The sequence below is a fragment of the Oreochromis niloticus genome, linkage group LG2, assembly GCF_001858045.2.
Source record: "Oreochromis niloticus isolate F11D_XX linkage group LG2, O_niloticus_UMD_NMBU, whole genome shotgun sequence".
NCBI classification, from domain to species: domain Eukaryota; kingdom Metazoa; phylum Chordata; class Actinopteri; order Cichliformes; family Cichlidae; genus Oreochromis; species Oreochromis niloticus.
The window spans coordinates 17,018,065-17,044,378 of record NC_031966.2 but is presented as its reverse complement, the minus strand read 5'-3'; the positions used below and the strand labels follow the sequence as shown (position 1 = coordinate 17,044,378).

Below are 26,314 nucleotides of genomic sequence, written 5' to 3'. Positions count from 1 at the left end.
CAGTGGTGTGTCTAATGAGCACCCTCGTCCAACTCATTCTGAACCTATTGGTGATGATGTAGCCGAAACACAGACGGAGTTTCCTGTAACCCCGAATGTTACTGTTGTTACTCAGGATACCGATGAATGTGTTATTACTGAGCCTTCTTTCACCCATGAACGGGTGTGTGTACCCAGAGCACATGCTTATCAGGGGGCTGATACTACTGTATCTGTTGCTGCTGCTGTTGCTGACGCATCACCACACAGCCCCTCAAACAATGGAAATTCCTCAAGTGTTAACCATACACAAACACATGCTGCAGTAGTTGAGCCCATTGTTCAGTCTGGGTCTGGCAGTCACAGCCAGCTTAGCATCAGAGAGATACCTAATTTCAACGCACGAGAGTTGCGCGAGCGCCTTGATTTTAGGGACATAAGTCTTGATGATCCAGAACAAGTGCCAGAAAGAGTTAGAAGCTGCCTAGCTAATGTGATAGATAGAGCAGTGGCTGGATCTCAGCAGGGTTGTGTTCTAAATGTGGTCCTCCGTGGACCCTCGTTGGCTTCTGATGTTCAAGCTGTTTTAAATCCTGACGATCAGTATGACCCTGACCTGTTTCTCGACCAAATAGCACAAGTTATGCAAAGTAACGACGAATCTATCGGTGATGATGAATTAGAGTTTATTGTCACAGTTGCACAAAACAGTAGCGGTGGTGGGGCTCGCTTAAAACTGGCAAACATCCCTTATGATGAGATTCTCTCAAAGAAGGGTAAACATCTGTATACACCAAACAATACGCACAACAATTTGTGCTTCTCCCTTTGCATAGCACATTCATTAAACCCAACAGCCCCAGAGCATGAAAAATATGCTACTGCTAAACAGTTACATGCTCAAGTAGGTCTACGCGACACACAGACAGTATCATTCTCTGATGTCTGCAAATTTGAGAAACACCTAAACATTAAGATAGTGATCTATTATCACGCAGCAGCAGGGCGTAAACGTCTGCATACTTTTTTCACACATGATGAGCCAAATCCAAACACTGTAATGCTGTACCTACACAATGAACACTATCACCTGATTGAAAAACCCACAGCTTTTCTAGGGGCAGGCTATGTGTGTGATTTTTGTTACAATACATATGAATCACCGCTCTATCACAGCTGTAAACATAGATGCAATGTATGTTTCACACTCTGTCACCACCACAGAGGGCCCACCGTGAAATGCAGTGACTGTAACCGCATCTGCAAATCACAACACTGTTACCAACAACACAAATTACCAGAAATAAAACACAACATGGTCCCGTGTGACAATATGAAGCATTGCATGAGCTGTGGTGTCACATATAAAAAATCAAAGAAATCACCACACAGATGTGTCCAGCCTAAATGCGAGCACTGCTGCGAGCCTAAATTAGCCGGGGACTCTGAGCATCAGTGTTTTATACAGCCTGTTGAACAACAGAACCCTTGCGATAAATATATTTTATATGATTTTGAGACACGGTATCACAACGGCAAACATGAGGCCAACTTTGTGTGTGCGTCTGATCTGAAGGGCAACAAGTTCTCATTTAATACATTAAAATGTGTGGCTGCGTTTGTGCAGCATTACAGACGCCCGAAGTTTCGTGGGTACACATTCATAGCCCATAACGCCTCCGGCTTCGATAATTACATAGTTTTGGAGTACATGGTCAAGCAACGTATAACACCTACCGTCACAATGAGAGGGAGCCGTGTGATTTTGATGCATGACAGGGAGTATGACCAGCGGTGGATTGATTCGTTCAGCTTTTTGCCCATGGGTCTTGCCAAAATACCCTCTGCTTTAGGTTTTCAAGACCTGCAGAAGGGTCATTTCCCACACAGATTCAACACTAGGGATAATGAGCATTATGTCGGTCCATACCCGGATCCCTCCTTCTATGGCTATGAGCGCATGTCTGAAAGTGGTAAGGCGAGCTTCATGGAATGGTACCAGACCGCCTCACAGAACACCTTTGATTTTCAGGTTGAACTCAGACGCTACTGTGTTAACGATGTTGATGTCCTGCGTAAAGCATGTACCATATATCGTGACACTCTGTTGGGTTGTACACAAGTTGATCCATTCATGCACACCACCCTGGCTGCATTCAGTATGGGTGTGTATAAAACACTGTTTCTGCCTAGAGACACGCTCGCTCTCACGTATGATGGTGCATACGTTGAGCAGAATAAGACATTTTCAAACGTCTCTATTGAATGGCTTCAATATGTGTCCCACACCACCAACACAGTGATAAAACACGCTCTCAGAGGAGGCGAACAGAGGGTTGGTCCGTATTTTCTGGATGGCTTTGACCCCGCAGCTCACACGGCTTACGAATTTGCAGGATGTTTTCACCACGGATGTGTTAAATGCTACCCCGAGAGTGAAGTAAATCCTGTCAGCAAAGCGTCCTACGGACTGCTGCACCGTATGTTTTGTGACAAAGTGGATGCACTGAAATCACAATACAGTTTGAGCGTTGTTGTGATGTGGGAGTGCGAATGGGCTGCCTTGAAGCAGACAGACCCTGCAGTTGTGGCTTTCATGCATACATACAGAAAGCCAGAACGCCTGAACCCCCGAGACGCCCTTTTTGGCGGTCGCACAAATGCTATAAAACTGTACCACAAGGTAGCGTGTGATGAAAAAATATTTTACTACGACTTCACCAGTCTCTATCCCACGGTGCAATCTAAAAAAGATTATCCTGTAGGACACCCTCAAATCATTTACAGCAACTTTGACAAGCTAGAAAATTATTTCGGCTTTGTTAAATGCACAGTACTGCCACCAAGAGGGCTTTTTCACCCCGTCCTTCCCTACAGGTGCCATGGCAAACTGATGTTTCCACTCTGCAGCATGTGCGCTGAAGACCAGAACCAGCACACTGCATGCGGGCACAGTGACAGTGAACGGGTGTTGAAAGGCACATGGGCCTCATTTGAGCTTGAAAAAGCTGTTGAGAAAGGATACAAGCTTGTTTCTATTGATGAGGTGTGGCATTTCCCCAACAAGACCGACACATTGTTTAAAGACTATGTGAAAGCCTTCCTAAAACTTAAACAGGAGGCCTCGGGGTATCCAGAACATGTGAAAACCCCTGAAGAACAGCAAAAGTACATAGCCGAGTATTATGAAAAGGAGGGAATAATGCTGGATCCGTCCAAAATATGTGTAAATAAAGCTGTTCGAAACTGCAACAAGCTGCTGCTAAACTCATTATGGGGTCGTTTCAGTATGAGGTCAAACATGGCATCGTCCGAGCTCATCACAGATCCGTCCAGGTTTAGTCAGCTAATGTTCAGCGATCAGTACGACGTGCGGCAGTTTTGTTTCATCTCTGACGACGTCGCCATGGTGCAGTGGCGCCACGCCGATGGTAGAGCATCCCGCGTCAAGGACGTTAATGTCTTTGTGGGTGCCATGACCACTGCACACGCCAGACTCATGTTGTATGATTTGTTAGACAGCTTGCAACAGCGCGTGCTGTATTGTGATACAGACAGCGTCATTTTCACAGCACGCCCTGGCGACTGGATGCCTCCTCTAGGCCCTTTTCTGGGTGATCTCACCAGTGAATTAGCTTCTGGAGAGGGCGGTGTGGAGGATCACATAGTAGAATTTGTTTCCGGTGGGCCAAAATGCTACGCGTATCACACATCGCTGGGCAAAACACAGGTCAAATGTAAAGGTGTAACACTGAACGCACAAAACTCCAAAGTTGTCACCCACGAATCCTTGAAAGGTTTAGTCCACAAGTTTGTAACCAATCAGGTTTCAGATGCACACCTAGTGGCTGTGTCTGATAATATCAAACGCGATAAAAAGAAGCTTCATTTGAAGAATGTATCCGTTGTGAAGAAGCTTAAAGTTGTCTACAACAAGCGCCGTGTGCTCCCAGACTACACAACCCTGCCTTATGGATTTTAAATTAGATCAGGGGTTTGACGCTAGGTTGCAGCACCCGTTCAGCATGGTGGTCAGCGGTCCCAGTAACTGCGGCAAGACTTTTTTTGTCAAAAATGTCATTGAAAATGCATCCGGGATTATTTCGCACAACATTGATAACATTGTGTATATATACTCATGCATATACTCATGCTGGCAGCCTTTATATGACCAACTTCTTAAGATAAGAGACATAAACTTTGTTAATGGTATACCCGAATCTCTGGCTGATGACACCCTTCTGCCTATAGACAAGAACAATTTGTTAATTATAGACGATGTAATGAACGATGCCGCTAACAATTTAGAAGTACAAAACGTGTTCACAAAGTATGTGCATCATAGGAATTTGAGTTGTATATATCTGGTTCAGAATTTGTTTATTCAAGGAAAATCCAGTAGAACTATTTCCTTGAACACTAACTACCTAATATTGTTTAAAAATCCTAGAGATAAATATCAAATCATGCTTTTAGGTAGACAAATGTTTCCCGGCAATACTAAATATTTTTAGAAGCGTTTAATGATGCACATCCGCAACATACGGGTATCTTTAATAGACTATAAAGCCAAGACCCCGGACTATTTAAGACTCAGAACAAATTTACTGTCAGACCGTCCGGTTGTTTATATCCCAAAACAAAAAACTGTGAAGAGGTGAAAGGATGTCATCACGCATGCGGAGGAATCTGTCTCTGTTGGAGTTGATATACAAGTCTCCACCGGCTCTACGCAGAGTTATTATTAGCAATGCAAACTTGGATTTCATCAATGCTTTGTGTGAGATAGCCTTTAACGTATTGCAAGGTAACATTCCACTGACCAATCAACAGTACAAACAGCTAAAAAAGAAAAAATCTCTAATCAGACTGATTGCCGACAAAAAAATAAAAACTTTGAAAAAGAGAAAGACAATCAACCAATCTGGAGGGTTTTTACTGCCGTTATTAGGGGCTGCAATCCCTTTCATCACCAGTCTGATAGCAAACAGGTGAAAATGGAACATGTGCAAAAGATGTTTTTGGTGCCCCAGCATCAGTTGGACTCATTGAAGCAACCACCACAGCACACAGGCAACATCAGACAACAGGCTCAGAATGACTTGGACAAGGAAATGCTTCAGGTGTTGCAAGAATCAGACATAGATGTGTATGAGAAAGCTAAAAAATACAGCGATATTCTCCAAAGATACCTAGCACTTGTGAGACAAGGGGTCCGTGAAAAGAGCGTATTGTCTTTATCCCTACCGGAGCAGCTTAACACAGAGGTGCAAACCCCTCCTGCGGACACCCCTCTTGCTTATGGCGCTGAAGGTGTGAAGGATTTTATCTCAGAGAATGTTTTGACACACATATCTAAAAGGAGTAGGAGGAATGCAGAACTCATTCTATCAGCTCTGAACCGTTCGCCAAACACTATTTCTTACAATGACAAAGGCGAAATTGTTGTCGATAAACACACTATACCGGGCTCACACATTTATGATCTGATTAAAGCCGTCACATCCACACACACACCTTCTGAAGGTTTCAGACCTATAGGCTGGACAGAGTTTTTAAAGGCTGTTTCAGATTTAAACATACCGTTATCAGCCATATCCAATGCCGGCGTACGTAAGACCCTTGCGTTGTATAAAACAGATCACACCCTGCCTGAAGACCCTGTTTTTTTAAAACATACGCCTAGAAAGAACACACCGGGCGTCTCGCTGCGTGATAGTACATTAAAGAAAAAAATAAAGAATAAAAAAATAAATTAAAGGGGGTCCTGTCGAGTGGTTGGATTTTTGAATTCAGACTATTTCTTATCACAGCTGTAATGTTGTTGTTTTTTTCTGCCTAAAATATTGACTGTTTGTTGTTTTTCTACCGTAATTTTTTTCACTAACTGATAGATTGTTTTCTTTTATTACAGTTTTTTCTATTATTGTTTTTATTATTGTATAATGTTTGATTTCTTTATTACTTTATTACTACATTATTACTACGTTGTTTTCTTTTATTACAGTTTTATCTATTATTGTTTTTATTACTCTTGAAGTCTGTATGATGTGGCTGTATAATATATGCAACATTTTTGATAATAAATACAATTGACTCATTAAATCACGCTCTCATATCGTTTTATTATAACCACTAGTACACATCAGTATCCTTGTTGCACACATACATAATCGCTACACCTGCCACAGGCTCTATGTTGTTGACAAAGCGACACACCATAGCATCGTTACAAGTTAAATTAGTAGAATACATGTTAAGCAAACGTGAATAAGATACACCATTTTGTATATGAAATAAAAAAATACACAATGTTGACCCATGTGATGGAGAAGTCATTCTGCACTTGTTTTCCTGAATATAAAATAGTAGAACAGTTTTTTTAGAACAAACACCTTTATCTCTGGTGGAAAACGGTCTAGTGAGTTTCCAAAACTATCAAAAAAATAACAGCATTTGTCTCTCGAAATATAAACAGCAAGCCAGTGTTCCCCGGGCATTGTAGAAGGGTGAGTGTTTACAATAGCCATAGCAGGCAGTCTTTGAAGCTGTGCATTGGGTAGCTGATCGCTGGCTAACACCCTAGAAAATATGTGTTTTTATTGATAATCCTGCCGATCACAGACGTTAGCTCTATAGTGTTCATGACCGCGTTTGCTGTCTCAATAGTAATCCAAGAGCACCTGTCTCATATTAGATATTTCAATGACTGAATCAAATACGAATAACACAAGATGTTCATTGTGCGGGGTAGCGGGTTTCTGAAACGGGCTTCAAGCCTCACGTTCCCAGTTTTAATTAACGATACATTGCCTGAATGCCTTCGTCAGCTTCCAGATTGAAACAGAATAATGTATACCCGTTACCATAGTCGTTACCGATATGGCAAGTGCCCTGTCCTTTAAATGTCTTCCAGTGGTTTGTATCAGCTGATAGAATTCTCTGGTATACTGTTTCTCTGAAAATTTGGCTGGAACAGTTTAGCAGGATAAGCCTGACCATCAGCGTATAAAGAAATGAATTCTACATCACAGTTTTCAAAATTAAATGGGTTACGGGTGGGACTTCCTGTAAAAGCTTCATTATCAATGAATGCAATGATGACAAATTTAGGTATCCTGCCCATAAATAAATTGTCATTAGTTGATATTCGAGACCCTGCTGGTATGGAGAAAGTCTTTAAAGATACTCTGTCTATAGCATATTTTGCGTTTGCATGGTGCAATGCCTTGCTGTGTGCAAGTCTGACGCTCGGTGATATACTAACTTTCTTGACAAAGAGACTGGCTGAGACAATTTTAACTCTGTACGCATTGGCATCCGCTGTCATGAGAGCAAATTCGTCTTTAGAGCGCACAAATTTCAGTGACAGGTCGATTCCATTAAGTAACAGTTTTTCTTGAAAAAACAGATCTGCGTGTACAGGAGCTATCAATTCAACAATGCTGCTACTCGCTGTATATTCGCCTCTGGTCACAAGGCCCTGGTTGTCCCCTTCTATGGATGTGTCATTCATGTGTGACGCTGTATCCTTACAGAATAACCCTGTGCTGAACTGTGTGTCTAAAGTGTCCTTATTATAATTGATAAGACATTCTATCACACCTCTGTATGGATATGTGTTGGATGATTGACTAATGAGCGTGTGTCCCAAATTAACATCGACTTGACTAAATAAGCTGCATCCGGGATAATTAATAAATCCCACGTTAGCATCTCTAGCCAGGTTTGAACCATCAGCGTTTGTGATTCTCACACGTGTGTAGATATATGTGTCATTTAGATCCAGGTAGTCTTCGCCGGACGATGAGATGTAAAACTCGATCGGGCCTCCATCAGTGATTGCCGAAACAGGAGGTATTTCAATAAACGTACTTTTCTCAATGCTGGTCTGTGTGTAGGGAACAGTAAACAGGTCCAGCTCTGTTTTTACACATTCTCCAGATTGACTGTGTAACAGTGCCATTTAGAATATGTCAAATGCTGTAGTTTTTGAACGCTTGGTTCTGGGTCTTTTCACTCCGCGTGACGGTGTCCGTTTGTTGGATCTTCTGGCTGATTTTGTGGTTTTACGCTTTCTAGATGGTGTGCGTGCTGTGGGTGGGGTTTTTGAAGTATTGGGCGTATACACATACACTCCGTTACCGTCCTGCTTAGTGGTTGTGGGCTTAGTTATGTTGGATATGACATCAGACACTATTCCCGACGCTGCGGTTTTAAGGTGGGGTTTGAGTATACCGACTCCTTTTTTAAACAACGGTACTGCAAATCTAAATAAGCTGCGGAACAATCCGCCCAGACCTGCGCCATATTGCGTGCTGGTCCCTATATACCCTCCCAAATCACCCCCAGCTTGCCCGATGTAATATTTTAGATATTTTGTCTCGTCTGTGTTGTAGACAGCCATCCTTTTTTTTTTAAAATTGTTGTCTTATCGGACGGAAGTGTAGCTTGACAAACACCTTACCGTATAAAAAGGGTATATGTTGATTCTGATCGTCTTTCAAATCAATTTCTATGTCGTCGATTAATGTCTTTGACACAGGTGTGTAGTGTGGACTGTCAAATTGCAAAATGGCTACGCGCCGGACATCGTCTGTGATATTTATAGCCCTTAATAGCCGCGCATGGGCGTCACCCACAAGTTGATAATCGGCGATATCTGCATAAATAAACATGTTGTATTTTCCCCCGTATATGTCAGCAGGATGCGGTGCGTATGTGTTTTTATAATGAAGTACAAATGGTTCTTCTGTTTTGAATCCTAGGATTTCTGCCAGTCTCCCTCTAAATGTGAGAACGCTGCCTCTAGGCCCCATAACACCGACATAGTTACTAACGGTGTTGTATTGTGTTTTAATGTCCGCCGTGCCTGGCTGCTGTTGGCATTTCAAATTAAATTCTTTTATTATCTGCTCCACAGAGGTATAATGACCCACAGACAGCTCAATCGTCGTTACGGATAGGGTGTCATCTTTGACAGGGTTATAAATTTCTACTAGCGAATCTGCTTGTGGAAAAGACAGCCAAGTGCGCGGGTACTGTATCTCTATAACAGCTACCTCATACTGATGATTCAAAACAATAGGTTTTGCTAACTTTGTTCTAAAATTAGATATCTTATTGCCTGGGTAAACATGAGCTGACGCATTTGAGAAGAGGGTCACATAAAAGCCTGCCTTGTTGTTCTTTTTATCCATCCTTCTTTACTCTGTCTCTGCACGGTGGTGAATGAATGACTGCAGAGCTGTGTCATCAGGGTTAATCACACCTCGATGATGTCTTTTTCTGGAATCCATGAATTAAAACTTGTTGGCCATCCTAACCATTTTACTAGAGCCATCTTTTTTCGGCCCACCTTTTTTCTAGCCAATATGCTTTCAATTTTAAATGTTTTGTTTTTATCAACAATCACACGTTGTATTTCAGGCTCATAAAATGTGCCTTTCAACACCTCTCCTGCTAGATCGGCTAGTCTGTACACTGGGGGCTGTCTCCCTATACGTTCTTTGACTGTGAAAATCTCATCGGTGTAGGTTTGTTCGTATCCTTTTCGAAACACTCCTCTCAGTTTTGATATTCGTACTGTGTCGCCAACATTAAATTTAAAATGCACTTTCCTCTGAGGCTTGGTTTTGTACAGGGTGTTAAAGACCAGCTTCTCATTATCCTTATTTACCTCTGCTGGAGCCATTTGGATAGATCTGTGATAAGCATTGTTATATGTCTGAGTGAGCTCGGGGATGACGTGTACATATCTCCTTGAGTTGACGGATGTTAAGTACTTCCACATTCTACCCTTGAAGCTGCGGTTGAATCTTTCAACAATACTAGATTTAACCTCACTAGCTGTTGAGAAATGTTTGATGTTATATCGCTTCATTAGCTGTTTAAAGGTTGTATTATAAAACTCTTTGCCTTCATCTGTTTGTAGTTTCATAGGGATCCTTCCCTCAGAAAGTATATCCTCGAAAGCGGCTGCTACGGCTGGGCCCGTCTTGGTTGTGAGACATCTAACCCACGCATATTTGAGAATACATCTATACATGTTAGTAGGTATCTAACATTATCATTATCTGTCATGTATTCAGACATATCAACCAGATCGGCTTGAAACTGTTTGTCGATTCCATTAACCAATACTCTATTTCTGGGAAAGTGGATCCTAGCTGGTTTATGGAGTGTGTAAGTGTCGTCTCGTTCTAAATAATGTTTAACCTGTGATAATGAGGGTTTTACACCTATTGCCTCAGCGGTAGCTATACAGAGCTTATTTAAACTGGCCAAGCCAGCTGGATGGGCCGGATCATGATAAATTTTATACAAGGTGTTTTCCATGATGCATGCAAGACACAAATGATAAAGATGTTGGTGTTAACATGTCTTTTTATTTCATTCACACAGACAATGAATACTGAACAACATACATTAAACCAGGTGTCTCCCAGCCCAGTAGTTACCAATCATGCGAAGCATGGCTGGTTTAACACGTCGGTCATAACGACTTGCTTCTAGCAACTGCACAATGTTGTCGTTAATTGCGCATACTATATGTTCTGATGATCTCAGTTCGGTCATGGTGTGTTCTGCAAGCCTGTTGAATTGTGTTCCAGTCCCATCGACTGTGTACGAGCGCACAAACAGGCGTATGGCGGGGATGAATCGGTCTGTCTTGAGTCTTATCATCACATCGTCATAGTAGATGTCAAAGAAATACTCGGGCAATTCGAGCAAGCAGCTGTGTTGCACCTGACTGGGATGAGATATTTGACATCCGTAGCATGTATCCTGTAGAAACTCATTTAGCGCCAACATCAGCAGATGGTGGGTTGCAAGCTTGATGTCGATAATGGTTTCCTCAACCAGCCCTGATCCTGTAGGATCCTGCAGCAGCTGAGGAGAGGGGGGAGGAGGAGGAGGTGGTGGGGTCTGGATTAACAGCGATGGGGGTGGGGAGTCTGGTGTGTCTGTGAGGTCCCACGGTTGCGTGTCTCCCTCTGAAAAAATGAGAACAATAAAAAAATGTTATATTTTGTTGCATAGATACACACACACACACACACACGCACGCGCGCACATATTTAACCTACCATTTGCTTTATTTAGTTGTCGGACGGCCTTATGATTTTAGGTTTGCACAGGGTAGAAGGCAGGCCAGTCTTCGGGCAAGTCGCAAAATCATCAAAAACAAGGCGTTTTCTAATACCCTCGTACGCAGTGTTGAGTCTATCTCTCTTGATGGCGTCGTCAACCTTGCTAAACATATGCAGCATAGCTCTCCAGTCTCACCACTGTATAAAAAACATATCCTTAAACCAAGTAGTGCGCTCTTCTATGCTCAGAGGGTAAGGATTTAACCTCCAGTTTTCAACCCCTCTGGCAGCTATAAAACTTTCCCTGTCATCACATACGCTGAGAAAAATAAAGTCATCGGGGCTACGGTTAAAACGATCAGCCTCGACCCTGTAAAGCTCTGGGCCTGTTGGACTGTTCCGCTGGGAAACATACAGCATCTCTGGGAAGCCCACATTGTCCAAGTCCGCACAAACAACAGTGCGAAAGAGTTTCCAGTTTCTAGTAGACATGCGTTGTGACTCCCCCCAAAAGACTCCCTCACCACAATCTACACGAAGTATAACTGCTCCATTGGTATATTTAACGGTATACACATACCCGTTACTGCCTCGATATTCTAACTTAAAAAAGCTATAGGTATATTACTACTGTTAATCACATAAAATTGGTTCAAGTAACCACAACCAGAATTCCAACATAAGGCGCATTAAAGATTTTAAGTGCACCTTATTATCTGAAAAATACGGTACTGAAAAAGTTCTTGCCCTTAAATCAGAATCAGAATCAGAATCGTGTTTATTGGCCAAGTATATGTGCAGACACATACAAGGAATTTGATTCCGGTAGATGGTAGATTAAAGTGCTTTACTGAGCTGAAGTTTAAACTTAAAACATCTCAAGATATATAAAATAAAAAGAAAGTCTAAATTAAAAGTGCCTCAGAGGCTTCGAACTGAACATTTCAAGATTTAAACATCTTACCTTTGGCATGGTCAGCTGAGAGGTCCCGCTCTTGACTATGTCTGATTGGTTTAGACCACGATATGGGCATAATGTGTGTCTGATGTTGACTGAGCCCGTTCTCATTCCGCCCGCATGTCCCTGCTTTTTTGATTCTTTTCCTGTCTTCTGTGTTAGTCTGTCATATGTTTATTAAGCTTGTTACATGTCTACGTCTCTCTGTGTTTCATGTTTTTATTTTGAAAGTCCTGTCTCCATGTTTAATTTGTTTGTTTTACTTCCTCTTGAGATGTTATGTTGATTTGTGTCAGCTGTGTCTCCCCGTTCTTCCTAATGTTTAGGTTCATGTTTGGTTTATTTCATAGTTAGAGTGACAGATGTTCCTGTTCAGTTTCATGTTCTAGTTTCTCGTCATTGTTTCCATAGTTAGTCATACTTTTTTCCCAGTTTAATTTTCAGTTTAGTTTAACCTTGCCTTGCTTTCAGTTTTTTTTTTGTGTGTTTTTTTATCATAAAGTTTTATATAATAAACTGTTTGCAAGTGTGAACAAATGTGTTGTGACTTGTATTTAAAAATGGAGAGTTTATGGTTGGAGTGTGTTTCAAAGTGTTGGAGCAGAGCAGAAGCTGGAAAAAGGTTATGGAAAGTGAAAGTATAGAAGAAACATTTGTGTCAGCAGATCCTTTAATGGCCGTGGGTCTAATTAATGACAATGGTTTTTGGATTTTAACTAGGGATTTTAACTAGGGATGGGTATCGTTTAGGTTTTATCCGATACCGGATAAAACCTAAACGGTACTTAAAGAATGGAGAACACAAAATTGGTCCAAAAACCTCTCATGTTCAGCTGTTTTTTTTGTAAAAAGATAACAATGTTAGCCTTTTCTGCAGCTATAGGGCATATATGGTCTCACTCTTGGCTGGAAGCAGTGCTTAAACAATGGAAAAAACACAAACTTTGTCCAAAAACTTCTCATGTTTAGCTGTTTTCCACTTTTTCTTTGGTCATTTTAGCCTTTTTGGCCAGGGTGAAGGGAGTATCTGCCATCAAACAAGAAGACAGCCGCATGTAACTACGACGGTGTTTGCTAGTTCACCTTACATGCATTAATTTAATAATGTGGTTAGCCTACTCAACGTGAATTACACACGAACAACATGAAGCTACTCACGCAGAGGAGAACGGCTGCTGCTGCCATCATCATCCGTCATCATTTCTGCTACGCTGACAGGGCTAGGACCAGGACTCTACTCTTCGGGTTCTTGGGGGATGTTGCTAACTCCAGGTCCGATAACAGGCACCACACCCGCAGTAGATGTGCACGGTGTGAGGTCTCTCAGCGAGCTATCAAATACGGCGCATTTCTCGGCTTTTAAAAAAACGCTATGCGTCGCCAGGTGTTTCATCAGATTTGAGGTGTTACCTCCTTTGACAGTATCACAGTATCAGCTTAAAGCACTTGTTGCAGGCTGCTGAGTTTGCATCTTTTGCTGTGAAGTACAGCCAGACTTTTGACCGCTTCGCCTTGGGCATTTTTAATCTGTAGCTCTGCTCTAAAAGAACGTACGTACCTGGCCCCGCCTACTATCCTTGGAAACGTAAAATGATTGGCTAGAATTGGCTCAGGAAAAAAAAGCACCGAAATAAAGCACCGAAATGTGCGCTGCTTTTCGGTCTGGTTACTACCGTTTATGTCAGAACCGGTGCCATCATGGCACCAGACACCGGTACCCATCCCTAATTTTAACTGTAAAATATTTCAATGCTGTGGGAAGAAAGAAACGTAGATACAGTATTTGAATATTTTACAAAATAATTAAAGAGTTGTAAATGAAAATACTTAGAGAGGAATAAACAGCAGTCTTTCCACATATCCACCAATCAGAACTTCCTGTCATTGAGCATGTGGTATATAACAGTAAAGGATGCAATACTATGTATTGAATACCATTGTGATACATGGTAACCTGTTCTGTAAATGCTTGTGTTATGCCTTTTGGTCAAAAGTCAGTAGTTAGTGCATAGTCTGACTAAGTTATGTAAGCAAGGTGATAAATAAGTTCAAAGTTAAGAAATATTATGTGATTCATGCTAAAAACAGTTAAAATGTGTGGGTTTGAAATTTGCTCAGAGTGAGACGTCTTAGTCGCAAGCTATCTTTGTATTGTATGTGCGGAAATGGGAGCGAGGGGAGCGCTCTGATCATTAACCTATCTTTGACGTTTTTTCTCTGTGAACGCTGTGGAAAGTGCTTCGGCAGTATTAGAAGAGTGAATAAGTTCATGTACATGCTAAAAGTGCCCTACACGCTTGTACCTTGGGAAACGTTCGTCTTTGTAAGTATTAATGTGTTCAGAAATGACTTTTATATGTGTTTACATGGAGTGAACTGTGATGCTAATGTAACGCACGTGTTAAGCTAGGCTAATCTTTATGTTTCTTCTATTAAGATGTGTATTAGCTAGCAATTTATTTTCATATTCTGTATGTTTCAGTTACAAATAAGAAATAGAAAGGAGAAGCCTTGAGAGAGGATAAGGCTTCAAAAGATCTTCATTAAAAGCAAGAAAAGCAAGCCTTGTGTGGAAGATCTCATCTATTTTGTTCGCTGGCTGTCTAGCTTCACATGGTCACGTGTCGTGAGGGCAGCACAGCTTGGTTTGATCATTTTGCAGGTGACACAAAAAAAACAGTCATTTATAACTGTGTTTTTGCACTAAAGCTTGTCTGCTGTTTAGTTTTTGGTCAATTTTGGCTCATGTACAGGTTGAACAAGGATCAATGTGTTACACAGTGGAAGACATGTTGTTTTTAACTTGTGTTATATTTGTTTATGCAGAAAAAAATGTGATGTGCAAATGGTAAATGGCCTGTATTTGTATAGCGCTTTTCTAGTCCCTAAGGACCCCAAAGCGCTTTACACATCCAGTCACCCACCCATTCACACACACATTCACACAAATATGAGGACCTGGGAGCCTTCTGGTTAGACATCTTTACGTTTACTTGGTCAATGGTAAGCTGCAGAAGCTTTGAGTACAGTGTTTCAAATGGGTTTTAGATTTTTCTAATCTAAAATCTATTTTATAACATTTTCTAGTTTTTATATCAAAATGTCAGGTTTACAAATTCCCGCCTACCATGTCGAGCACCAAGAACATGGTTGTATATAGAACATATACATTACTTATTTTTCTATGTCTAGAGTAGACCTACATGAAAAAGAATGCATATATGACATTGTATTTAATGCAGCTCAATGAAATGGTGACTCAATGAAACAACACAACTTTAAATAAAATATGCAGTTCAGTAAAGCCTGTTTTTGGATCAGTAGTCTGTAGTTAGAGAACATGCATGCCCTCTCCTCTGGAAACATGCACATGCTGACAGGTTAATAACCATGAAGAATCAGGACAAAGCACAAGGAGGAGCAGCTCCACTGTTTTATGTTGAAATCTCCAAGATGTGAGTTACAGTGTTTGGAGTTTATATAAACTCAGCTTAAAACCGAGTAAGGAGTAAGTTTCAGATGTTTGGATATCGTGCTAAAGAATGGCTGAGCTATTAAAAGTCCAGAAAAAATAAATGAATTAATTAATAAATAATCATTAACATGAGCATGTGACATGCACATTTATTAAAGAGATTATTTGTTTTATTTTTTACTTTTTATTTATTTTCTTTTATTCTACTTTAAGTTATTACGTATTGGAAAGAGATAACTGCGGGATGTGTCTGTGAAGGTTCTCAGTCATCCAGGTCATCGTAGTCAAAGGAGCTTGCAAAGAAAAGCGTCTGGACTTCTAACGACAACGAAGGCTTCTACAGGCAAAAACATGGCTGCGCCATGAGCTCCCCTGTGTCACCTATTGTAGCCAACCTTTACATGGAGGAAGTGGAAAGAAAGGCTCTTGGCTCTTTCAAAGGAGGAGTACCCAGCCACTGGTACAGATATGTAGACGACACCTGGGTCAAAATCAAGACACAAGAAGTGGAATCCTTCACTGCGCACATTAACGCCGTGGATAAAAACATCAAGTTCACCAGAGAAGACACAAAGGATAACTGTTTGCCTTTCCTGGACTGCGCTGTGCACATTGAAGAGAATGGCAACCTCAACATTGAAGTTTACCGGAAGCCCACACACACGGACCAGTACCTCCTCTTTGACTCCCATCACCCTCTGGAACACAAACTTGGAGTAATTAGGACCCTACACCACCGGGCAGAACTTGTTCCCTCTAAGCCTGAGGGAAAAAAGAAGGAACACACACATGTAAAGGAAGTACTCAAAACATGCGGTTATCCTAATTGGGCGTTTATAAAGTCAGCAAAGAGGCACAGAAAAGAAGATCCGCCGACGGTAGAGCATCCCGCGTCAAGGACGTTAATGTGTTTGTGGGTGCCATGACCACTGCACACGCCAGACTCATGCTGTATGGTTTGTTAGAAAACTTGCAGCAGCGCGTGCTGTATTGTGATACAGACAGCGTCATTTTCACAGCACGCCCTGGCGACTGGATGCCTCCTCTAGGCCCTTTTCTGGGGGATCTCACCAGTGTATTAGCTTCTGGACAGGGAGGTGTGGAGGATCACATAGTAGAATTTGTTTCCGGTGGGCCAAAATGCTACGCGTATCACACATCGCTGGGCAAAACCCAGGTCAAATGTAAAGGTGTAACACTGAACGCACAAAACTCCAAAGTTGTCACCCACGAATCCTTGAAAGGTTTAGTCCACAAGTTTGTAGCCAATCAGGCATCAGACGCACACCTAGTGGCTGTGTCTGATAATATCAAACGCGATAAAAAGAAGCTTCATTTGAAGAATGAAACCGTTGTGAAGAAGCTTAAAGTTGTCTACAACAAGCGCCGTGTGCTCCCAGACTACACAACCCTGCCTTATGGATTTTAAATTAGATCAGGGGTTTGACGCCAGGTTGCAGCACCCGTTCAGCATGGTGGTCAGCGGTCCCAGTAACTGCGGCAAGACTTTTTTTGTCAAAAATGTCATTGAAAATGCATCCGGGATTATTTTGCACAACATTGATAACATTGTGTATATATACTCATGCTGGCAGCCTTTATATGACCAACTTCTTAAGATAAGAGACATAAACTTTGTTAACGGTATACCCGAATCTCTGGCTGATGACACCCTTCTGCCTATAGACAAGAACAATTTGTTAATTATAGACGATGTAATGAACGATGCTGCTAACAATTTAGAAGTACAAAACGTCTTCACAAAGTATGTGCATCATAGGAATTTGAGTTGTATATATCTTGTTCAGAATTTGTTTATTCAAGGAAAATCCAGTAGAACTATTTCCTTGAACACTAACTACCTAATATTGTTTAAAAATCCTAGAGATAAATATCAAATCATGCTTTTAGGTAGACAAATGTTTCCCAGTAATACTAAATATTTTTTAGAAGCGTTTAATGATGCTACATCCGCAACATACGGGTATCTTTTAATAGACTATAAAGCCAAGACCCCGGACTATTTAAGACTCAGAACAAATTTACTGTCAGACCATCCGGTTGTTTATATCCCAAAACAAAAAACTGTGAAGAGGTGAAAGGATGTCATCACGCATGCGGAGGAATCTGTCTCTGTTGGAGTTGATATACAAGTCTCCACCGGCTCTACGCAGAGTTATTATTAGCAATGCAAACTTGGATTTCATCAATGCTTTGTGTGAGATAGCCTTTAACGTATTGCAAGGTAACATTCCACTGACCAATCACCAGTACAAACAGCTAAAAAAGAAAAAATCTCTAATCAGACTGATTGCCGACAAAAAAATAAAAACTTTGAAAAAGAGAAAGACAATCAACCAATCTGGAGGGTTTTTACTGCCGTTATTAGGGGCTGCAATCCCTTTCATCACCAGTCTGATAGCTAACAGGTGAAAATGGAACATGTGCAAAAGATGTTTTTGGTGCCCCAACATCAGTTGGACTTATTGAAGCAACCGCTACAGCACACAGGCAACATCAGACAACAGGCTCAGAATGACTTGGACAAGGAAATGCTTCAGGTGTTGCAAGAATCAGACATAGATGTGTATGAGAAAGCTAAAAAATACAGCGATATTCTCCAAAGATACCTAGCACTTGTGAGACAAGGGGCACGTGGAAAGAGTGTATTGTCTTTATCCCTACCGGAGCAGCTTAACACAGAGGTGCAAACCCCTCCTGCGGACACCCCTCTTGCTTATGGCGCTGAAGGTGTGAAGGATTTTATTGCAGAGAATGTTTTGACACACATATCTAAAAGGAGTAGGAGGAATGCAGAACTCATTCTATCAGCTCTGAACCGTTCGCCAAACACTATTTCTTACAATGACAAAGGCGAAATTGTTGTTGATAAACACACTATACCGGGTTCACACATTTATGATCTGATCAAAGCTGTCACATCCACACACACACCTTCTGAAGGTTTCAGACCTATAGGTTGGACAGAGTTTTTAAAGGCTGTTTCAGATTTAAACATACCGTTATCAGCCATATCCAATGCCGGCGTACGTAAGACCCTTGCGTTGTATAAAACAGATCACACACTGCCTGAAGACACTGTTTTTTTTAAAACACACGCCTAGAAAGAACACCCCGGGCGTCTCACTGCGTGATAGTACATTAAAGAAAAAAATAAAGAATAAAAAAAATAAATTAAAGGGTGGTCCTGTCGAGTGGCTGGATTTTTGAATACATACTATTTCTTATCACAGCTGTAGTGTTGTTGTTTTTTTCTCCCTAAAATATTGACTGTTTGTTGTTTTTCTACTGTAAGTTTTTTTCACTAACTGTTAGATTGTTTTTTTTATTACAGTTTTTTTTCCATTATTGTTTTTATTAATGTATAATGTTTGATTTCTTTATTACTCTTGAAGCCTGTATGATGTGACTGTATAATATATGCAACATTTTTGATAATAAATACCATTGACTCGATTAAATCATGCTCTCATATCGTCTTTTATTATAAACACTAGTACACATCAGTATCCTTGTTGCACACACACATAATCGCTTCATCCTGCCACAGGTTCTATGTTGTTGACAAAGCGACACACCATAGCATCGTTACAAGTTAAATTAGTAGAATACATGTTAAGCAAACGTGAATAAGATACACCATTTTGTATATGAAATAAAATAAATACACAACGTTGACCGCATGTGATGGAGAAGTCATTCTGCACTTGTTTTCCTGAATATAAAATAGTGGAACAGTTTTTTAGAACAAACACCTTTATCTCTGGTGGAAAACGGTCTAGTGAGTTTCCAAAACTATCAAAAAAATAACCGCGATTGTCTCTCGAAATATAAACAGCAAGCCAGTGTTCCCCGGGCATTGTAGAAGGGTGAGTGTTTACAATAGCCATAGCAGGCAGTCTTTGAAGCTGTGCATTGGGTAGCTGATCGCTGGCTAACACCCCTAGAAAATGTGTGTTTTTATTGATAATCCTGCCGATCACAGATGTTAGTTCTATAGTGTTCATGATCGTGTTTGGCTGTCTCAATAGTAATCCAAGAGCACCTGTCTCCTATTAGATATTTCAATGACTGAATCAAATACCGAATAACACAAGATGTTCATTGTGCGGGGTAGCGGGTTTCTGAAACGGGTTTCAAGCCTTACGTTCCCAGTTTTAATTAACGATACATTGCCTGAATGTCCTTCGTCAGCTTCCAGATTGAAACAGAATAATGTATACCCGTTACCATAGTCGTTACACGATATGGCAAGTGCCCTGTCCTTTAAATGTCTTCCAGTGGTTTGTATCAGCTGATAGAATTCTCTGGTATACTGTTTTCTCTGAAAATTTGGCTGGAACAGTTTAGCAGGATAAGCCTGACCATCAGCGTATAAAGAAATGAATTCTATATCACAGTTTTCGAAATTAAATGGGTTACGGGTGGGACTTCCTGTAAAAGCTTCATTATCAATGATCATGATAAATTTTATACAAGGTGTTTTCCATGATGTATGCAAGACACAAATGATAAAGCTGTTGGTGTTAACACGTCTTTTTATTTCATTCACACAGACAATGAATACTGAACAGCATACATTAAACCAGGTGTCTCCCAGCCCAGTAGTTACCAATCATGCGAAGCATTGCTGGTTTAGCACGACGGTCATAACGACTTGCTTCTAGCAGCTGTACAATGTTGTCATTAATTGCGCATACTATATGTTCTGATGATCTCAGTTCAGTCATGGTATGTTCTGCAATCCTGCGGAATTGTGTTCCAGTCCCATCGACTGTGTACGAGCGTACAAACAGGCGAATGGCGCGGATGAATCGGTCTGTCTTGAGCCTTATCATCACATCGTCGTAGTAGGTGTCAAAGAAATACTCGGGCAGTTCGAGCAAACAGCTGTGTTGCACCTGACTGGGATGAGCTGTTTGACATCCGTAGCATGTATCCTGTGGAAAGTCGTTTAGCGCCAACATCAGCAGATGGTGGGTTGCAAGCTTGATGTCGATAATGGTTTCCTCACACGACCCCGATCCTGTAGGATCCTGCAGCAGCTGAGGAGAGGGGGGAGGAGGTGGTGGGGTCTGGATTAACAGCGATGGGGGTGGGGAGTCTGGTGTGTCTGTGAGGTCCCACGGTTGCATGTCTCCCTCTGAAAAAATGAGAACAATAAAAAAAATGTTATATTTTGTTGCATATATACACACACACACACACACACACACACACACACACTTAGCCGCTGCTCTGAGTTTGTTCCAGAGTCAAACAAAAATCCATTTAAAGAATAAAAACATTGTTTTTCATCATAAGGTGACGATGACCCTGTTGCCATGGTGAATTCCTGTTTTAATGGCTGCACCGATGTGCTGGGAGAAGTTGTTTCTAACTTTCCCAGAATTCCTCCAACCCTGATTTGTTTCTAAAAGCAGCAGCAGCAGCTTCAATGACAGGAGGGGGAATAATTATGTGTTTAGTTACAAACAACAACGTCTCTGATTTGATGCTGTTTCATTTTAATGCAGACAGAATATCAACAGCATCACAAAGGCTGCAGATAAAGTGTTTTCATGGCCCTGAGTGAGGAAAGTATTGGATGCTACAACACACACACACACTCCTGATCTCAGCTCATGTGTGGATGAAGCACAGCTTTGCACAGATTCACTTTCTTCTGCTCCACCCTCTCCACCACCACAGGACCAAAGAGCTAAACCACGCCCCCTCACCCCCATCACTGCTAACCTCTTACAATAACACACTTATTGACTCAGGCTGTGGAAACTCTTTGCACGTCACTCCTGCCTGGATTTTGCACTCAGCTCATAATCATCCATAGTTCATATTTTCTCATCTATATCTGTGGGCAGGTCTGGTCTGGAACAGGTGAGTGATCAGCAGGTGTGACCAGCCCACCTACTGACCAATCAGCTGTCCTGAGGGTGTGTCAGAGCTGTGTGGGGAGAGCACAGTTGTTCACAGAGTCTTTGTTCCTCTGATGAGCATCAGTGTTGATTATGGAAGCTCAGACACAACTTTACTCTCTGATTCTTCCTCCATCAGCTGCTCTGTGAGCAGTAATATAGGATCCTGTCTCTGACAGACAGACGATGACCTTTGATGACCTTTATGAACTCTGTTTTTAAGTTTACTCTGAGCGTGAAACAGCATGAAAACTCAAATTTAAACACTCATTTAATGAAACACGATTCTTCCTCACATTCTCCTCGTCTTCATATTGATGTTACGCTCACTATACATCATTAATACTTCACACACACCAGCTTTGTCTCAAATGTCCAACATAATAAATCCCTGTGTGATGTGTGATCAGCTTTAACATCACTGTCACTGCTGTGGGCGGAGCTGAACTCTCAGAAGGAGACAAACTAGCGTAAAACTGCGAGTAGAAGACAAACTGACTGAGACTGAATGAGATCCAAACATCTGGAGCTGATTTTACCTTCATCTGTTTAAACTGTAACACACCTGGATCCCTGTGACTTTATTATTACGGACCCTCACGTGTGATATGTGAGGAGTCCGGCACACACCTGCTTCCTGCTCTCTGCTGACATCGTGACCCTGAGCAGTCGTGTAACTGTGCAGAAGGTGGAGCAGCTGCTTCCTGCTGCGTCTGAGATTTATTCAGGAGGAAGAGAAGATGTGTTTGTCTCTTCTTCTCTGGAGCCAACCACAGTCCAGCTGCAGCCCTGATACGCTGCCTTCAGCTGCAGATACTGAGTGTGTGTGAACCTGCTGTGTGACTGTGTTTGTTGAGCCTGTAGTTTCACACTGTTGTTAGTGTAACTGTGCTGCTGCCTTAACTCGGCTACATTACAGGACGTGGCCACGATCCTATAGGTCCAATGAAAACTCTGCAACACTAAATGTTTTTAAAGTGTCAGCCTCCTCTAGAGCAGAGCTGTCAAACATAAGGCCCGGGGACCAGAATCGGCCAAAGACTTCAGCCCATTGGACAGCTTTGGAAAATATGAAGCAGGGCATCAGTTTCTGTAACTTTAAATATATTAAATAAGTCTCACAGCGCCCTGCGACAGACTGAAGAGCTGTCCAGGGGAAGCCCACCTCTCCCCCCGTGGTGACTGGGAGAGGCCGTCCTGTCCTGTGGAAACACTGAGACGTGCTGCTGAAGCTGCTCCTTTATATTAACATGTCTCAGGAATCAACAGTGACTTAAACATCTTTGCACTGACACAAAGAGGAGCTTCACTCGTCCGGCCCACTGACCATCAACATGTGTGTAAAATCAGTGTGACGCTGCGCTCTACAGGAAGAGGACGACACTCCACACACAGAATCCAGAAACTAGAAAAGCTGAGGACAGAAACCCGAGAGGGGCGCAAGCAGAACCAAGGCGTCAGCGACAAAGACGAGAGCACGATCAGATATCTGCTGCACCGAGACACCGAGCCAACAGCTGGATGTGAAGAACATGTGAGAAGATAGCGCGTCCCAGAGGCCGACGAGGGAACAAGATGTTCCCACAGGAGCTGAAACAAACACGTCTTAAACTTTATATCCTGTATATTTAACTTCAGCTGTGCTCTCAGACCGACCGTGGACCCAGCAGAACTGGGTTCAGATCTCTGGGGCCACTTACATCACCTTCATGTCCCGGGTCCATGAGAGCTCTTCAACACCACCTGGTAAAGAACCCTATGGACCAGTGACTGTAGCACAGAACCATCACTGTGTGAGGACACAAACCAGTATGTTTGATGGTGAGGACAGGACCCAGTAAACTATCTAAATACTGCAGATTTAATGAGGCTGTGCTAAATGATGAGGTCACTAAACAGGAAGTACAGAAAGATTTAACTGTGTGTCACATGATGATGTCACAGTCTGGCTGTCTACCCTGTGGGAGGGGCCTAAAGTAGGCATGAGCATTACAGCCATTTCCTCCAGACTGAGAAAACAAAGCTGAAGCAGAGAAACTAGAGACAGAGCAGCAGCAGCCACACAGACAGGAGGCGTCTGCATCAGTGAAGGACTCTGTGACATCCACATCAAAGCAAACACACACTGGGACAACACACAGGAAGATGATGGACGAGGTGGGAGGCGGAGCAAGTCTCCAGTTTCACCAATCACAATCCATCAGGACTGTTCAACAAATGAAACGCTCGCGTCGTAACGAGACGTCGACGTGACCAAACGCCATCACAGACACGTCTCTGCTCGCTGTCAGAAGACGAGGACGATGAAACAGGAAGGATTGAACTCTTCTGTGACATCAACGCCAGCAGAGGCTGAAACACATCCTGACCTTGAACATCACAGATCCCCACGGGCACGCTCCCATCTGACACATCACATCCTGTAACAGGAGGAGAGCGCCGGGGTCGTGCTCAGGAGACATGAAGTTCAGTCACAGCAAAGACCATAAAGCAGCATGTAAACAAAGTGCACAGGGTTCATTCATGTTTGCAGGGCGCCATCACTGCGCCTCCACAGCTGGAAGTGTGTGCGAGTGTTCAGTCACCCTGCAGGGATCTGTGATCACTCTCAGAGAAAACCAATCATAATACAGACACTTTTCTTTCTCCCTGCTGGAGGTTGGCTGGAGTTCTTTACTGTCCAACAGCTGAGCTGGACAGAAACAATCACAGGTTTCCCTGACTGAAGGTCACCATGCTCACCTGTGACCAGCGTGGGAGGAGTTTCAGGCCTTCAGACAGACGGCTGCAGTGCTGCACCGACGTTGTTGGTCCTGAGTCATGGGGACAGCAAACGACTTGTCAAAGCATCTGCAGGAGAAGAAAGCTGAACTTTATTAAGCAGCAAAAGGACATAAAAGCACTGGATGTCAGTAAAGAGCTGCTCCTCGGCCCCATCATCCTGTGTGAGGTCTGAGGTCTGGTCCTTCTAACAAAGATGCATTTCCTCCAGTATATCCATGAACTCGTGGGGCTGAATGATCATATGTTATCACAGTGATCATGAGGCTCAATGTAAAAAGTTCAAATAGACTGAAACACTGTAGATAAAGGTCAGAGGTCACGTTGATGCCTTCATGTTTGACCACAGAACGGTCAGTCTGTGTAACAGACTCTGTGATCAGTGATCAGTGCTGTGGGTCCAGGTCAGAGGACATGTTGGATCTCTGATTCTTTCACGTCCATATTAAACAGCTGCTGCGATGAACTGTGACTGTTAGCAGTAACTCATTAAATATGTCTGCACACTGTGAGAGAGCCGTCCTCTATCAGTGAGGCTGACAAACGCTCACACTGGGAACAGGAAGCAGATTTCTGTCTGACTGTCCTGATGGACTCATTTAGGTCACTGCTGTTATCTTTCACTCAGTGCAGCGTTTCTGAAATGTCTTTGTATTATAGTGAATTTTGAGCTTTGCAGGATAAAAAGAAGAAGAAATCAAAGACGTGCACACAGCAGGTAGTTGTACAGAGGACGTCAGCTGATGGAGCAGAGGGAGGCAGACTGTGGATGAATGAGGAGGTGAAGGCCTGCAGGCGGGTGGAGACAGAGGAGGTGATGGTCACTAATGACTTCAGAGCAGCTTTCACCTTATTAACATATTTGTTTGGTCACGTTGTGTTTCAGTGAGACACGTACAGTTTGTGGAGTGGACCCGGGGCTTTGTGTGTTTGTGATCAGTCTTGGTGTTGAGGATTTCTCATGTTCAGCTCCCAACCAACAAAGTTGGAGCTAAAACTCTTCCTGTAGCCACGTGTGCTTTGCATCCTGCAGCAAAGTTCTACAGATGTGCAAAGATCTGGGCGAGCAATGAGCTGTGACATCAACATGAACTTTCAGTTTCCTCCAAAAGTCCACAGCACTTCCTGTTGTTGCTCAGACGTGACTGATAACTAGAATTGAATAGAACTATTTGAAATGACTTAGCTTTAGCTGTATGCTAGCTACACTCTACAGTGACTTTCAGCTTCTTTTGCCACCAGGATGTTTCCCTCAAAGATGCTTGTAGGTGGATCTGACTGTGGCCAATCAACACCTGCGCCTTGCCGCCCTGATCAGATACCCAGCTGGGATAATGAGCTCGCCAAAGGAGAAGACTGAAAGCACTGACACGAGGAAGGAACGAGTCAGAGGACCAGTGAGTGTCAGCAGAACCACTGTTCAGGACGAGACCACAGACATCAGCCACAACTGACCGTGTACTTAGTGAATACCTCAGACAGCAGAAAGCAGAGAAAGAGGAGGAGCAAGGAGAGCAGCCATGATGAAAGGACAGGTATGTACCAGCAGCAGATAGAGGAAGTGGCTCTATAGATATTTATAGTCAGTCCTCATGCATATGCTGTGCATATAGTAAGTGTCTGTCATGAAGGTGTCATATGTGCATATCTGTGGTCAGTAAAGCTGATTGTGATTAATAGCTACACTACAGAGAGCCCAAAGAGTTGTTGCATTGCTTGTTAGCCTTGTTTAGGGAGGGCTGGGGTTTCTTTGGAGCCCCAATTCATTAAAGTTAGTTCGGCACCAAGTGAAAAGAATCCCTGAAGACTCAGCACAGAAAGTGTGGGACAGAAGTTTGCTGTGGAGACATGGACTGAGTTAGAAAACTAGCCAACATGATTTATAACGGACAGTCATCATTAATGATGGAGAACTGAAAGGACATGAAGGCTGCGCTGTTAGATTTTTTGATAGCTGGAAACTTTAACTGTCATCAGAAAACATAAAATATTCTGGATCCTCTCTGCAGTGTCTCTTCTTTCCTCTGTGACTTCCATGGATTTGCCCAAAAATGTTTTTAAATGGTTTGTCAGCAAACTGACCTCTGACCTC

At 42.4% G+C, this 26,314-nt stretch overlaps 1 protein-coding gene across 1 annotated transcript in view; it reads left to right on the top strand.

Moving 5' to 3' along the window:
* Positions 1-1,781: 1,781 nt before the first annotated feature.
* LOC112848004 (uncharacterized) overlaps positions 1,782-26,314 on the top strand; it is a 24,764-nt gene continuing 231 nt past the window's right edge. Inside the window, exon 1 of the mRNA XM_025910722.1 lies at positions 1,782-3,985. Within this exon, the coding sequence (XP_025766507.1) occupies positions 1,802-3,961 (2,160 nt within the window). The 5' untranslated portion in view covers positions 1,782-1,801 and the 3' untranslated portion in view covers positions 3,962-3,985. The remainder of the gene's footprint in view (positions 3,986-26,314) is intronic.